Consider the following 14,313-nt stretch of genomic DNA (forward strand, 5'->3'; position numbering starts at 1 on the left):
AATCAAAGATAACTACGACGAAATTGAAAATAGCATACGAAGTTAACACTGCTTCCCTATTGCCCAAAAAAAAAAAAAAAAAAACAACAACAACACTAAACCATGATTTTTTATCTGGAATCCAATAGTTTTTCCTTTTGTTAACTTGTTGGCTTTCCTAGCAACCAATGGTAGCGCAGTGCGACTTTTTGTAATTGTACCTATTAGCGTGAACCCCACTTCTTTTGCTAATTCATGAGTAGTATAATAGCTTTTAGTATAGATATGCAGGCTTGAAAGAGTTCAGTTCATTTTTTTTTCTCGATCAACGTTCAATCATTATTTCCACGCCGTATTCCACTCGTACACTGTACGACACCAAATCGTAACTTCCACTTTGATAGTGTCAAAGGGGCTTCATTTGAGAACTAGGTTTCAAAATATTTTAACACAATAATTTGGTGAATATAAGCGTTCAAACGACCTAAAACAGAATAAAATCGGTTGATTTAATGTCGAGATGGAGGCCAAAACTATACGAGAAAGCACCATGAAGGACGGTTACCTTGCCTACATGCTCGATGAGGTTCTGAGGTCGACCAGACTAAGTTTCCGGCCTCTGCAATGATGCTGGGAATCGTAACCTCAGACGGGAAGAGTATTAGTATTATTTCCCTAATATGACTATGTCAAAAGTAAGGCATGTGTCGTCCCACATGCCAATGTTGACGCGCTATATACCTCCATATCTGTCAGCACACACACATTTACCAGATTTATTGGGATTGTAATTCCCTCCTCCTGATACAATAGTAAGTAGTTTCGTCCAATGAAACATTTTGGTCACATATATATTATTTTTGGAAGAGTCCATCCAGTTTTTCAAAAAGAGTTATGATACGGGCACAGTAGTGCTTCTTTCAAGTATCATGCCCAATTTTAAGACATGAGAGGAGCAAAGAAAAACGATTGACACTAAAAACATCCACAATAAAAGGATGGGCATCACACCATCTTGTTGATCAATATACCTTTAGATTTAGACTTGGTCAAATACCCATGTTGATAATAACTCCCAAGGTGTTGGTTCGATTTTTATTACGCGAGATTTTATTTTTAAGTTTGGGTTTGGCTTCAACGTTTGAGCGACAAATATTAGATTCTATGGCAATTAATTGAAAAACTTTTTTGTTGAAAAAAAGAGAAAAAAAGTAAATATATTTTTTTTGCCTGTAAACGAAACGAATGGACCAAAATCATTGAATGTCTTATTTATTGGATTTGGTAATATTTCATCTTCCTTTATCCTTCACCAGATACCATAATATGTAACCATTTAAGTAGATTATGTTGAAATTTTACTGCTACTTTCATCTCTTTCCTCTATTAACCCATCATCATAATTATCAACTATAGCGACATTACTATCATTTAGAATACATATACGTTTAGAGTACGCTCCATATTTATTAACATTCAACAAGATGTTCCTCGTGATTTATTAATTATTGTATTGTAATAGACAATCATGAAATCTTATTTATAATTTTCACTAAATAGTACCTAACTAATAGTTTATGACTTTTACATCTACAAATTACTCCAATAGATAGAAATTAAAAAAATATTTAGTTCCTATTTTATTTATGTCTAATGTTTTATTATGATATACTATGACGTCATTATAATAACTTGAAAATTCGATGAAAAAAGTAATAACAAATAGATTTTAATTTTATAAATTTCTTACTTTCAAATATCGAAACCTCCTATGAAGATAAATGAATAAAATATAGATAAATAAATTATAACAGTAGTTTTTGATTAATATAATCACAATTCATAATAATCTGGGTCGCACAACAGTGATTCGAGCGAAAGTATCTTGAGTATTAGTAGTATTGACTGTCCTATTTAATATTTATTATTTATAAATAGTAGTAGTACCATTGCCTGGAGTTATTAGCTACACATCAATACTCAATACTAAAATGTTCTCTCCTCAAGAATTGCAAAAATACAATAACAGCTTAAGAAAAAAAAAAAAATGATTTGATGAGTTTACCTCGTTGTTACACCTAATCTAAAGTCGCACTCATTTTTTAAAATTTTATACAAGTATTTCCTTTTCTTTTTTAATATGAGTTGAACTAAACGCCTACGAGATTTCATTTATGCAATGCACCCTGTATAAATACTCGATGCTACAAGCAAAACCCCTGCTAGATTTAATTAATACGACTAAATTGTTACTACTTAGATAAAAAAAATTTTTTTTTAAAGAAAACACTTCTTGCGTGTAATAACTGGGGCACTCAATAAGTTCTTGTGTAATTTTTTTGATATTTTTTATAGATGAAAGAGAAAATTTATTATTTTTTTGATTTAAAAATATAACAAAGAAATAACTCTTATCTATTATAAAAATAAGTTGCGTTACCATAGTATTTTTGTCCATAAATATAAATTAACATTTATCTTATAATTTTCGTACTTTCATGGAAGTTAATAATAGTATATCTATATGCAAAATGAAACGTTTTTAAGAAAAAGTCAAAATGGAATAAATTTCAACCTCGGTTCTAGCAATTCAATGACTTCATACATAGATAATTAACTAATTTATTTACGACTGTTAATTAATTCAAGTTGATCTTCTGAGAATTATTTATTTGTCTGGTGTAGGAGATTTTCCAGTTCATGTTGCTAGCAACAGAAATACATTTGGTAGTGATTCCGTAGCTTTTATAAAAAAGTCACATCATATAATAATAACTAGTTCATTTATTGGTTATTACCATTAAGTATTATTAATTAATACTGAGATTCCTATTTTTCTAGTGAAGTGATAAAAATACAATTAATAACATAAAATATCAATGAAGAATATTTATCAACCGCATTATTCGTATTTATTGGATGCTTCTTTTAAGGAGACTCCATTTAATATAGATTTAAACCATGTGAGGCCAATGTGCTGTGGCCCTTCTTGTAAATGTACCTATTATTCAAGGGTAATTATTTTTATAGTAATTTGTCTGATTAGTACATTGATATAATTTTGTACTCTACTAGGATAAAAAAATGAACGTCCAATATAATGAAATGTCATTAGAGAAATTAGAGCCATCCTCATTTCCCAATTTCTGTAAAAGAGGGAATATATTGGACATAAATACATTTTATAATGAATTTGCCAAGGATCTTGAAAGTGAAGAGAGTAACTGTACTGAGCTTATGGAAAGACTTAATGACATCACGCCTTCAATATTTAGAGATAACTCGATGTAAAATTATTTTCAACTATAAAATTATACTAGGCAAAAACTAAAAATGTATATTTTTCATAGACTGGAAGAATGGACTGTGTCGAACTTTTTCCGTGGGATATATAATAATGGAATTATATATCATTCTGGACAATTAATGTCAATTTCTCAAAGTTCTGAACCAAAAATATTTGTTACAAAGTCAACGGGTAATGAATGGATTGACTCTTACTTTCTTCCGTACTTTTTGGGATCTTCGGTAGAAACCCCTGTTATCAGTCTACGAGGAGCGAGTATGCCAAAATTGTTTCATTATGGTCAATATTTAAATATTAATTCCGATGAAATCGATATTCTTCAGAGAGTTATAGCTACTCTGATATCATTGAACTGTTGTTTAATTATCGAAGATTCGTTTGAGAGAGGTTTGTACATTTCATCATGACACTCTTGACTCTTCTGATTTATTATTTTCAGAAACTTGCCTTTCATCAATAATTGGCAGTCTACTAGATCAAAAATTTCCACAAGTAGACGTTGTGGCTGTCTCATTGAGTTATGACCTTTTACCCAAAGATGGTATTGTAACTCCTCATCAGGGATGGACAAAGAATGCTATATTTGGTTACCAGAACTGTGGAAGTTTACGAGTTGACTTTGATTCCCCCTTTTCCTTAAATCCTTTTATTGAACATTTATTCATGATAAATGATATTAAACAGGGGGATGTTCCAAACTCAGTATTATCTACTGAATTATCTAATCATACCTTTGTTAGCTCTTATCGAAATCAACGCATCATGGCGGTTTCATTTGTTGCATTTGCTTTGGCTTTTACAGGAAATAACATTGTTGGGGATGATGATACTATTTCTGTGATGAGATATTTTTATTCATTATTCACTCAGCGAGGTTACGACTTTGGATTTTCGGGTAATCTTGAAAGTGTTTTCTTATATGGGGTAATTTTTTTAGATTTGAAGTATCCTACAAAAAAAACTTACTACACTATATTTTAGGTGAATTTATTAGAAACGAGGAAAGTGTTGAAACGATTAAAAAATAATCAAACATTAATTAGATTAGATCTAAAGAACTACTTTTTGACTGAACTAATTCCAATTATTTGGAGTGATATTCTTTTGTATAATTCAATTTCGTCAATCCTTGATACTAAGTACATTTTTAATCTTCAAGAAACCTGCTTCAAACAAAAGTTGAATGAATCACTCCTTATAAATCGTGCAATTTGGCTTGATAATCTTATCGAAATTCGACTTTTGAAACCCTGTGAAGAACTGGAATCGGTTTTAGCTAATTCATTAGATCGATTAATTAATGAAGGGAACTTGAATCAAATAGATACAGGCATAAGGAAAAAGTACCAAATGAATGATTATTTAGAGGAAGAATCAAGAAGAAATGAAATATTCAGAGAACTTGAGGTAAATAAAATTAAATGTTCCCAGATTAAAGTTTATTATTTATATATAAAATGTATGTATTATAATTTAATGTTATCCCTTTGATACTCGAAAAAATCGTATCTTATAGGTATCTAGTCATCCAAGAATATTGGAGACAATAGCCTTTTATAGACGTCTCATCGAAGATTTCATGAAGAGTCTTTATAATTTTTCTCACTATTTGAGCGTGGTGGAGAGTACTACAAATTTCGTTGAGCTCTCAAATAACATACCATCTATTTCCCAAGAGATAAAAGATAGTTGTGTGGCAACATTTATTAAGCTTGAAGCTCTAGATGGAAATTCCGGAAAGGCGAGTTTAAGAATGGATTGGTCAGACAATTCTAACATTGAAAAGTTGTGCTCAAGTATTTTTATGTATATTAGGTGAATAAATAAGAATTTAAATATTTCCCGATTTGTGCAAGCTTTTTAAATACTCAAAGGCAGTGTAGGGTATATTCAGAGCAGGGTGCATTGCTTCCAAACCTAAATCTTTATCAATGATGGACAGGCCTGCTAGAGAAAAATATGTATGCAAAGGATCAGTATTACAGTCCGTCCATTTTGCAAAACCTCCTACGATAGGGCTTTGGGTCGATAAAGTAAAATCGATACATGATTGCAAATCAACGTCCACTCCCAAGAGCCGCAATGTGGCTCCCACCCAAAAAGAGTAACAACTATCACTAGGTTTATTAGGACGACCTTGAAAGCCATTCCCAATGCGATGAAGACACCATCGTTCAAGTTTTCTTCTTTGTACGTTACTGAGGGCAGTTTCTAAATCACCCATTAAATAGAGGGAAGCCACGGCACAAAAAGTACTACCTCCGTGGGCTTCACACCCTGGATTCTGTGCAAACCCACCTTCTGGACGCCACGCAGATAATATAAATTGTTTGGCTAAAGGTACATTGACTGCACTCCAATCCTGCAAGATATAAGAAATGGCACAAGCACAGTACAGAAAACGTAGATCCGACTGGGGATCTTCGAAAGAAGCTAAAAAAGAGCCATTTTGAAGTTGGAGTTCTTTTACTCCTTTTAAGAGGGTTTTTTTGTCGAGTTGTTTTAGGCTGTCTTGAAGAATGAGAAGGATATTGAGTGCGGAATAAGTCATTGCGATATGTCCGGGTCCTTGCGTTCTTCCAGGGTTACCGTTAAATCCTTTGCTGGAGAGGCAGCTCCAAATCCATTCATTCATCTCATCTAACTTCTTTTCACCCAGCAAATCTAGAGATAATCAGAGAGTGCAGATATTAGGAAAAGGGAAGCCTAAGGAATTTCCTATCCCGATTCGGAAGAAATCCAAAACAAGTAAGAACTCAAAAGTAAACAAACCTAGGCCAGCTACACAAAAAAACACAATTGTCATGCGACTAGAGTCCATAGATGAAGAAGAAGACGGATTCGGTGTTTCGAGTATACGACGGAGGAACTTGACATGCCGAGAACGTAGGAGTTGCCTTTCTTCCATGATTGTCTTCGACTTAGTTATATTGTCAATCAAGAGATAATAGTCATATAGAATACTCAATAACAATGGTGCAATGACGTCATTGGCCGACTATTTCGTATTTGATAAATGACGTCATGGATGTCACATACCAAGCTAGCAACCTGAGCGAGCTTCGCAGCCATCTAACTTTGCTTCTATTTTCACTTATGTATCAGTAGCAACAGTTCTGCAGCTGCTTAAAACTTGATTGACGCGCCAAAATCAACTCTCTTCTCTATTATTTGATTACATAGGGTTTCTATTGACTTTTGATCCTTAAAAGTTGAAACTCATAAATAAATCAAAGTTAAAAGGGTTTGAAACTTTGAAAGTGGAAATGGCGACTCCTCAGGCAAAGATTACGGACTTTTTCTCAACTAGGAAGAGGGGTTTCGAGGCGGAACCTCCATCCAAAAGAAGAAAGGTCATGGGCTCCAAGGTTGAACTGGCTAAGGGAAACGCGAAGGTAAGTCCTAAAGTCGCCCTTGTCTTGGCACTTGTTATTACCCTCATTTCTTTAATTTTAGGAGTGCAAAACTCCATTTCAGACTCCTGTGAAGAGCAAGGTGCCCCGCACGCCCCTCAAAGTTCAACCTATTCCTGATAAGTATAAATTGGATCTAGTGAGTGATCTAAACTTAGTTCTCAAACAGATTTCAATTTCTATTCCTGACTTTCTTAATTTCAGACATCCTCACTAACTCCTAAGAAGGCCAATCCGCCTCTGAGCTCACCATTCAAAGGAGTGTCTCCCGGAAAATGTCCCCTTTCACCCATTGACGTGAAGAAAAGGTTGGGACAAGTGAGGAAACTCTCAGAGCTTCAGGCCAGGCTCAAAGAGTTATCTTCCCCTGAAAAAGTGAGCTCTTCTCCCGTTAAAAAAGTACTTCAATTCTCCTACCAAGTTCCTCAACTCTTATTGTCACCCAAAAAAGCACTCCCTCCTGCTTCTCCATCAAAAAGGCTCACTCCTGCTTATTTGCGTCATGCCAATCTTACAACGAGTCTCCTACCCATTCCTAAAAATTATAAAAAACTACTCACTATCTTTTCTGCTCTTGATCAGATCATAAGTCTAAGAAACAATAGAGGCGAATCTATACGTCTTCAAGATTTATTTGGACCTGTACAAAATGTAGTAAGATCTGAAGTCACTATGGCTCATATTGAACAAATTCGTTGTGTTCATCCCAATGCATTTAAATTTACATGGGAGAGAAGGATAGGGCGATTCGGAAATCTTTCAGAGGACTATGAGCTATTGATTGTCCCATCAAATAATGAGAGCGAACCTCTAACTACAGTAAGTCCCTCTGATTTGGTTAAAAGAAAAACGACGTTTAGCAATGCTCTATTGGAAATAACTAAAGACTTCCACTCTAAGTTCCTCCTTTCTCTTGATCCTCCGATTCATGTTGAGTATGTTGTGTTGTTATCATATAAGTAAATACAGTAGATATATTTTCACTTTTACTTTTAGCAACGAAAAAGTTGCAAGATGGCATAAGGATTTCAATCCTGATACATGTTGTTCGGATATAGACGTAACGAAATTACCTGCAAAGCCCGAGATAAATGCTCTTCTATTAGTGAGTGAGGCAATGCGAGAAACCAATAAACTTTTCCACTCTGAGATAAGTGTTCCAGCGAAGGACGAGAAGTCCTCCTCCTCTGTCGAAGAAGATAAAAATGATGAAGAAGAGGCTGCATTCAAGGAGGCCTTGAAAAATCGTTTTAAGGGCATCAATCCAGTATTAGTTAAAAAGATTTTAGCTAAAGAAAAACTTCTGATGGAAAAGGAATTAGTGACAGATAAGGAGAAAACAGATGAGTTGAAACAGATAGACCAGCTCTATGATGTAAGTTCGTTCGATTATCACTTAATTATATTTAAAGCCAGCATTGTTTTTTTTTGTTTATATTAAAATAGGTTGCTCGGTTCTTAAGATCTACTTTTATTAATGAGAAAAAAGTAGCGTTACGCATGGACTTTTTACTACCCAGATTACTGAAGTCATTTAGTTTCAACGCTCCAGATATGAACAAAATGGTCAAGTTATTGTCTGAGCTTTCCCCCACATTTCTTAAGCTCATTAATATTCGTAATACCGACTATGCTAAGGTAGATAAAAACGTATCCCTCCTTCTTGTTGAAAAATCAATCAATGATCATAAAAATAAGAAATGATTTTATGAGTTATTTGCAACATTTTTAAATTGTAATTAATCACAGTTATAATTAAAAATTGTATATTTTTTTAGCTGTAAGTATCGCCTTGTTTAAATTACTGCAACATATTTGAAATAATACATCATATATAACTTATGTCATATAAGTTGTTGTCTGGCCTAATGTTAGAGATAATTATTATACACAATGTTAATTATGGGTATCATTGAAAGAAGATATAACATACAAAAAATATAACTCAACAACTTTCAAATCTAAAAAATATAATCCTCATTTATAGATAAAAACATAAGGAGTACGTCTAATTCTCAAAATGCTCCATATTTCTTGTTAATAAATTAACACTAAATTTCGAAGGAAACTGTTTTTCAAGTTTTCCCTCAAGATTCAGTACAAAAACAGATCCACAAGCAGACGAACTAATCGAACCACCAAGAGCTCCCGGTACAAACCGCCAACTTTGACCCTCTGGACAAGTTTGAGACATTCCAACCCGGACATATATTCTTCCCATAGAATTGAGAGCCCATACATGAGAGTCACATACAGCCAAATGGACGGCACCTCCGAACGAATTATTCACTTTTGTCCAGTTATTCCCAAGTCTAAAATCACCATTAATACCCGTTCTACAATATATTTCCTTTTTGTCGTCTATGGCCCAAACTACATGAATAGCATGACATGAAAATATTTTAACCAACTTAATAGGTACAAATGAGTCATTATACTCTATATCACAGGATATCCACGCAGGTAGAAAGTCTTGATTACTTAGAGACAGAGATCCAAGTCTCATATAAAATTTACCATCATTGTCCACTGCCCATACAACATCCGTTCCTAAACTAAAATACACTAGCCTGACATTCATGGAACTGAGCTGTGAACTGTCGAGAGTAACCCATGAGCTTCCCGAAGGTGTTGCTGAGGAAATTCCACTTCGAATATATATAACGCCTTTATTATCTAACATCCACGTATGAAAGCCATTTGATGATACATTCACCACCTGTCCTGTCTTCTTTGGTAGACTTACGTTGATCAACTCACGAGATTTTACATTCGTATTAAGGTAATATAAGCTTTTTGTTGTAGGTGAATCAACGAATACATTAGACCACATTACTCCAGAATTCCTATAAATCCCATCACAATAAATCTCCTTTAAACGATAGTTTTTTGGAATTATTTCAAAGTAACTCCATGATTTACACATGACCATAGATTCATTAAGATATATCTCAGACTGGCTGGATATCCAAATAGAATCTTCGTAGAGTTTAACAATTTTTGTACTTATATTGTCGCATAGAAAAGAAGAAGAAAATGAATAACTTTCGTTCTTACTTTCATCAACCAGTAGCACTATCCCGTCACTGTTAACTATTACAATTTTTACACCAATGAATGATTTAACCATGGAAATTGAAAGTGTATCACCAGAAATGAACGAACCAATTTCCTTATGACTATTTAAACTCAAATTTTTCGATTTATCATCTTCAAATAAATACATTTTAATGTTTTTATCTCTGTTCAATGCGTATATTCTTTCATCACATATCAGAAGAAGTTTTTCTATGCTGTCATCTAAGGGTCTTATAACAAAGTGTCTTGGATCAAATGGTTGATTACAACTTATGTTAGAGTGCTTAATAAGAGTATGATCAATTCCGTTGAGCATGTATCCATCATTCTCTGTCATATATATGTCAACAATGCCTGCAGTTGAGATTTCAATCCAGTCATAAAATTTCATTTCGGATATTTTGGAATCCTTCGTCCTTAAAGAGTATACTTTAGATTTATACAAACGCCATATAATACAACCATCACTAGATATTGAAAGATTATGCCAAGGTGCAAAATCTTTTAAGAAAATCCAAAATTTAAAGCCCGACTTTCTATAAGAAATAAAACTACGTTCACAATCATCTTGAATAATCACATAGTGTGCACAAGCAGTAAAATTATTAATGTCCCGTCCCATACCACTTAGTCGATGCCAATTAGGAGCGTCCTCAATCGGGTCCTTGCGTATTTCTATTGATAAAGGAAGTTTTTCAAGCTCCTTTTCAAAACATTCGTCTTCTGTAATTTTTAAAGGCACATCGATAGGAATGTGAACTAAAGGGTCAGGATGAAATACTTTTTCAGTCGATTGATTATCTTCCAATAGTTTGATTTCTGGCAGAAACTTCTTTAAATCCAAAATATCTACCAATTTTTCTTCGCTCTCTTCATTGATATTAAGATCTTTATTTGGTGTCTCTTGAACATTTATTGAAAGTGAAGAATTATTTGCTAACTCTAGTTGTAAGTTACTGAGAGTATCGCCAATAGTACTATCATTTTTATCTATAATGCTATGAGAAGAAACATCACTCACTAACATTTTTTCACTTGCTTCTTCACCAGTATCGACCTCTCCCAAAAGAATTTCTCCGATTTCTCCGAGTGACATCAATTTAGGAAACTTATTAAGTATTTTTTTCCCAGAATTAGATATAAAATTAGATAAAATTTCTAAGCCTGGACCACCTTCTGTACCTGGTAGCGCATATTTCTCTTTGTTTAGAATGGCTTCAGATTCATCGAGGAATGTTGCTATTCTTATGATTGTTCGAGAATTTTCTAGTATGAAAATTTCTTTTTTTGAAGTGACAGATAAATCTAAAATGCCTTTCAATGAATGACAAGAAGCTTCAATTTTAACATTGGTATCCTCAATTTTCAAAATGTGTAGAATTCTATTGTCGAAAGCTACAAATGAATCTCCCATTGCCTTTAAATATAGACCATCTCCTGAGAGAGCATCCACATTTGACAATACTGGAGGATTGAGTAACGGAATCTCTTTGTGAGGTTCCTTTAACCGAGATTTAAAAGGCATCTTCTCCTTGATTTCTCCAGAGCTTCGTTCATCTACAGAAGTTTTAGCCAATTCTATAATCCAATTTGGCTTAAGAATAAGGGCATACACACATTTAGAGCTGGTTTCATAGTTTATAAGTCCACCATATACGCCGTTTATTTGTCGTGATTTACCTCCAACTACATGAATTTCATAATTAAAATTCGGATAGCAAAAAAAGGACTGATCCAACGAAGATATTAGTAAAACTCCTAGGTACAAAGGAAATCACACGTAATTCAAATTTTTAAAAGAATAGACTTGTACCTTTACAATAAGTCATTTGAGTGACCAATGATTTCAAATTACATATTTTGGTAGTACATGTCTTCCTCAAAGAGTAGTCTACATTTGTCATACTAACCTATAAATATTAATTATATTTTAAAAGAGAGATATTAATGATTATACTAGTTACTTACTAGTCCACTAAAATCTCCAGAAAATAGTTTTTGTCCATTCATTGACCATTCTAAGCAAGTTATTTGCTCACTATGAACGTTTTCAATGTGGAAACAGTCTGTACCACCTTCGGAAGTTGTAGCAAATAATGTTTTTTCACTCAACTTCGGAATCTAAAAGTAATGAAATTAAATGTACCCAACGTTTATGCCAATAGAAAGAATGAGTAATATGTACTTGGAATATAGCAATGATTCCTTGTTTATTTCCAATAGCAAGCATGTGATCAACCGAATCTAAAAGCGAAATTTTACTTATAGGTGTTCTCCGATCAGCACACACCAATTTCATTAATTTCCCATTAAGACGATCATACCAATACACAAGTCCGATATTAGTTCCTAATGCAAGAAACTGCAAATGAGCAGCAATGCAAGTTAAATGTAAATCATATGGAATCCAATTTTTATGATATTTCTCTGGAATTTTATGTAAAATATCACTACAGGACTTCCACTCACGGAATTCTTCATATGAACTCATATCAATTTATTTTAAATAACTAATTTGTCTAAAAAGAAACACAAAACAAACGAACGAATAAAAATAACTACTAGAGTAACAATATGTAACAAATGATTATCATCTAGAACGCGAATAATGATTTTTACAAGTTAAATCTCCATCGCAGCATTTTTCGATCATGGTCTGCAATTTACCAGAGTTAAGTAGCTTTTTTATCTCTGCGGCACCTCCAATGTATTTACTACAGATGAAGATTTGTGGTACCTACAAAAATAAAAAGTAAGAGACGTTAAAAATATATCGATCAATGTGGTAAGGTACATTTTGTGCAAGTCAATAGAGCAATAAAATATCAAATTTGGACCCCTGGTTTACCGTTTTGATACCCGTCTTTTCTTTAACTACAGGAAAAATAGCCTTTCCATCAGGATGTTCATCCAATTCGATGGATGAAAATTTAGTTCCTAATTTGGAGAAAACAGATTTGGCTAATTTACAGTATGGACAATAAGTTGCCGAAAATATCATGACGGGATTTTCTTTGAGAGCCCGATTAAACAAATCCGTTGGTGAAGGGGACGATAAAGAGGAACCCATTTTTACAATTAGCTAGATTCTTACATTCACAATCGCAGTTATTTATCCAATAATTCACAATGGCATGGATTATGACAGAGAAAATATAAAATATCTACTTATGGAGTAGTGACGTCATCTACAATGGCAATATTCTCCTCTGTATTACATTTATAACTGAATAGTTTCTTTTTTTATAAGTACGTACTACTAGCTATGCAAAGGTAGTATTATTATAATATAATATCCACCGTATCGATATATCATATATATATATATAATTAATAATTCATTTAATAAAAATATTTTTATTATTATGAGAGTATGTTATATTAAGGAAAACTATAACTACTGCTTTAGTATTTATCGGTTATAGTAATTATCTATAGATTATAGATAATAGAGCGCTTTTACTGACGTCATAAATTGTATCTTAATTGAAGAAGACGTCATATGCAGGGTCGAAGTGGATATTTTTATATTACGTAAAATGGACGAATTTCCAATAAATTGTGATGGAACTTCATCAAGTGGCTTTAAGAATAAAAAAAACTTCACATATGAATTGAATACTACTTGATGCAAATGATAAACATTGATATTCGAATATAATCAAAGTAATATCAAATATGTACTAAAAATTACTCGATTTGTACAATTTTTTTAATCAATTAGGGACGGGAAAAGTAGGATAATTATAGAAAAATATCTAATCCTTTCCATTATAATAGTTATTTTTGGTCCACAATATGAAAATAAGATTGTATAACGACGTAATAACATATTTTTATGGATATTACTTATTAGTGTCAAATGTATAATAAAATTAGCCAATAGAGATAAAATTTTGATGTAGAGTAAGGTATAAGTTATTTTATTTGTTGGCCTCATTTTGACATCCAATAGTTCCTTAGATGAATGAAAAAGAGTTTTCATTGTTATAAAACTTGGTTGTTTAGGCTCCCAAAATGGCCGACATCAATAATGTTGACGTCATGTGAAAATGCTCTTTAGCAATGAATAAATATTAATATGATATCGTACAGTAGTTCTGCAGGATAAATGGTACATTGAGATTTTGTTGCCTTACTGTTATCAGTTACCACTTAAACCTTATTAATTTATATATTTTCTATAGCATTCAGTAAAACTTTCATAATATTAGAAATCATTTGCTTTAAAATACACCTTTTGGTAATAAAGTTTCTTCAACTGGAAACCTTTTAGGCTCAGACTCATAAAAAAACCAAGTATTTTCAGGGCCTGTACTCCATGAAGTTTCCAGATCAAAATGACTCATAACAACTTTTTTATATACAATTACTGCACAACCATTCATTACATAATTTCTAAAGTGCCAAACAGTGCACTCTAACAATTGATTCTCGATGAGTCGAAGTTAAGATTTACATCCAAATGAAAAAAGATGATTAATAGCTCAGCTCATATTAAATCATTAACTAATGAAAGGTTAAAATGAGTCTTAA

General features: G+C 32.8%; 4 protein-coding genes across 6 annotated transcripts; 2 read left to right on the top strand and 2 right to left on the bottom strand.

Annotated features, from left to right (window-relative positions):
* The first annotated feature begins 255 nt into the window (after window positions 1–255).
* mino (glycerol-3-phosphate acyltransferase mino) lies at window positions 256–5,126 on the top strand. 3 transcript variants are annotated; one of them, XM_071890637.1, is made up of 7 exons: window positions 256–791; window positions 2,821–2,993; window positions 3,055–3,266; window positions 3,330–3,673; window positions 3,726–4,210; window positions 4,268–4,693; window positions 4,803–5,126. In XM_071890637.1, the coding sequence occupies exons 2-7, from the start codon at window positions 2,859–2,861 to the stop codon at window positions 5,103–5,105; spliced, it is 1,905 nt and encodes a 634-aa protein (XP_071746738.1). In that variant the 5' UTR covers window positions 256–791; window positions 2,821–2,858; the 3' UTR covers window positions 5,106–5,126. The 3 variants fall into 3 exon arrangements, with proteins under 3 accessions (XP_071746738.1, XP_040574375.1, XP_071746739.1); XM_071890638.1 differs by lacking the exon at window positions 256–791 and adding an exon at window positions 2,514–2,706; XM_040718441.2 differs by lacking the exon at window positions 256–791 and having other exon boundaries at window positions 2,456–2,993.
* Window positions 4,699–12,268, bottom strand: LOC121123571 (uncharacterized). The gene is made up of 7 exons (XM_040718698.2): window positions 11,963–12,268; window positions 11,746–11,898; window positions 11,591–11,687; window positions 8,711–11,535; window positions 7,690–7,935; window positions 6,059–6,284; window positions 4,699–5,950 (listed from the first exon to the last, which is right to left on the bottom strand). The coding sequence occupies exons 1-7, from the start codon at window positions 12,266–12,268 to the stop codon at window positions 5,118–5,120; spliced, it is 4,686 nt and encodes a 1,561-aa protein (XP_040574632.1). The 3' UTR covers window positions 4,699–5,117.
* On the top strand, window positions 6,317–8,568 carry dup (double parked). The gene is made up of 5 exons (XM_040718443.2): window positions 6,317–6,681; window positions 6,743–6,838; window positions 6,904–7,634; window positions 7,696–8,074; window positions 8,146–8,568. Exons 1-5 carry the CDS (start codon window positions 6,553–6,555, stop codon window positions 8,401–8,403), a joined length of 1,593 nt encoding a protein of 530 aa, XP_040574377.1. The 5' UTR covers window positions 6,317–6,552; the 3' UTR covers window positions 8,404–8,568.
* On the bottom strand, window positions 12,260–12,987 carry Grx1 (Glutaredoxin 1). The gene is made up of 2 exons (XM_040718699.2): window positions 12,626–12,987; window positions 12,260–12,514 (listed from the first exon to the last, which is right to left on the bottom strand). Exons 1-2 carry the CDS (start codon window positions 12,845–12,847, stop codon window positions 12,368–12,370), a joined length of 369 nt encoding a protein of 122 aa, XP_040574633.1. The 5' UTR covers window positions 12,848–12,987; the 3' UTR covers window positions 12,260–12,367.
* Window positions 12,988–14,313: the final 1,326 nt, after the last annotated feature.

This window comes from Lepeophtheirus salmonis, chromosome 8 (genome assembly GCF_016086655.4).
Source record: "Lepeophtheirus salmonis chromosome 8, UVic_Lsal_1.4, whole genome shotgun sequence".
NCBI lineage: Eukaryota > Metazoa > Arthropoda > Copepoda > Siphonostomatoida > Caligidae > Lepeophtheirus > Lepeophtheirus salmonis.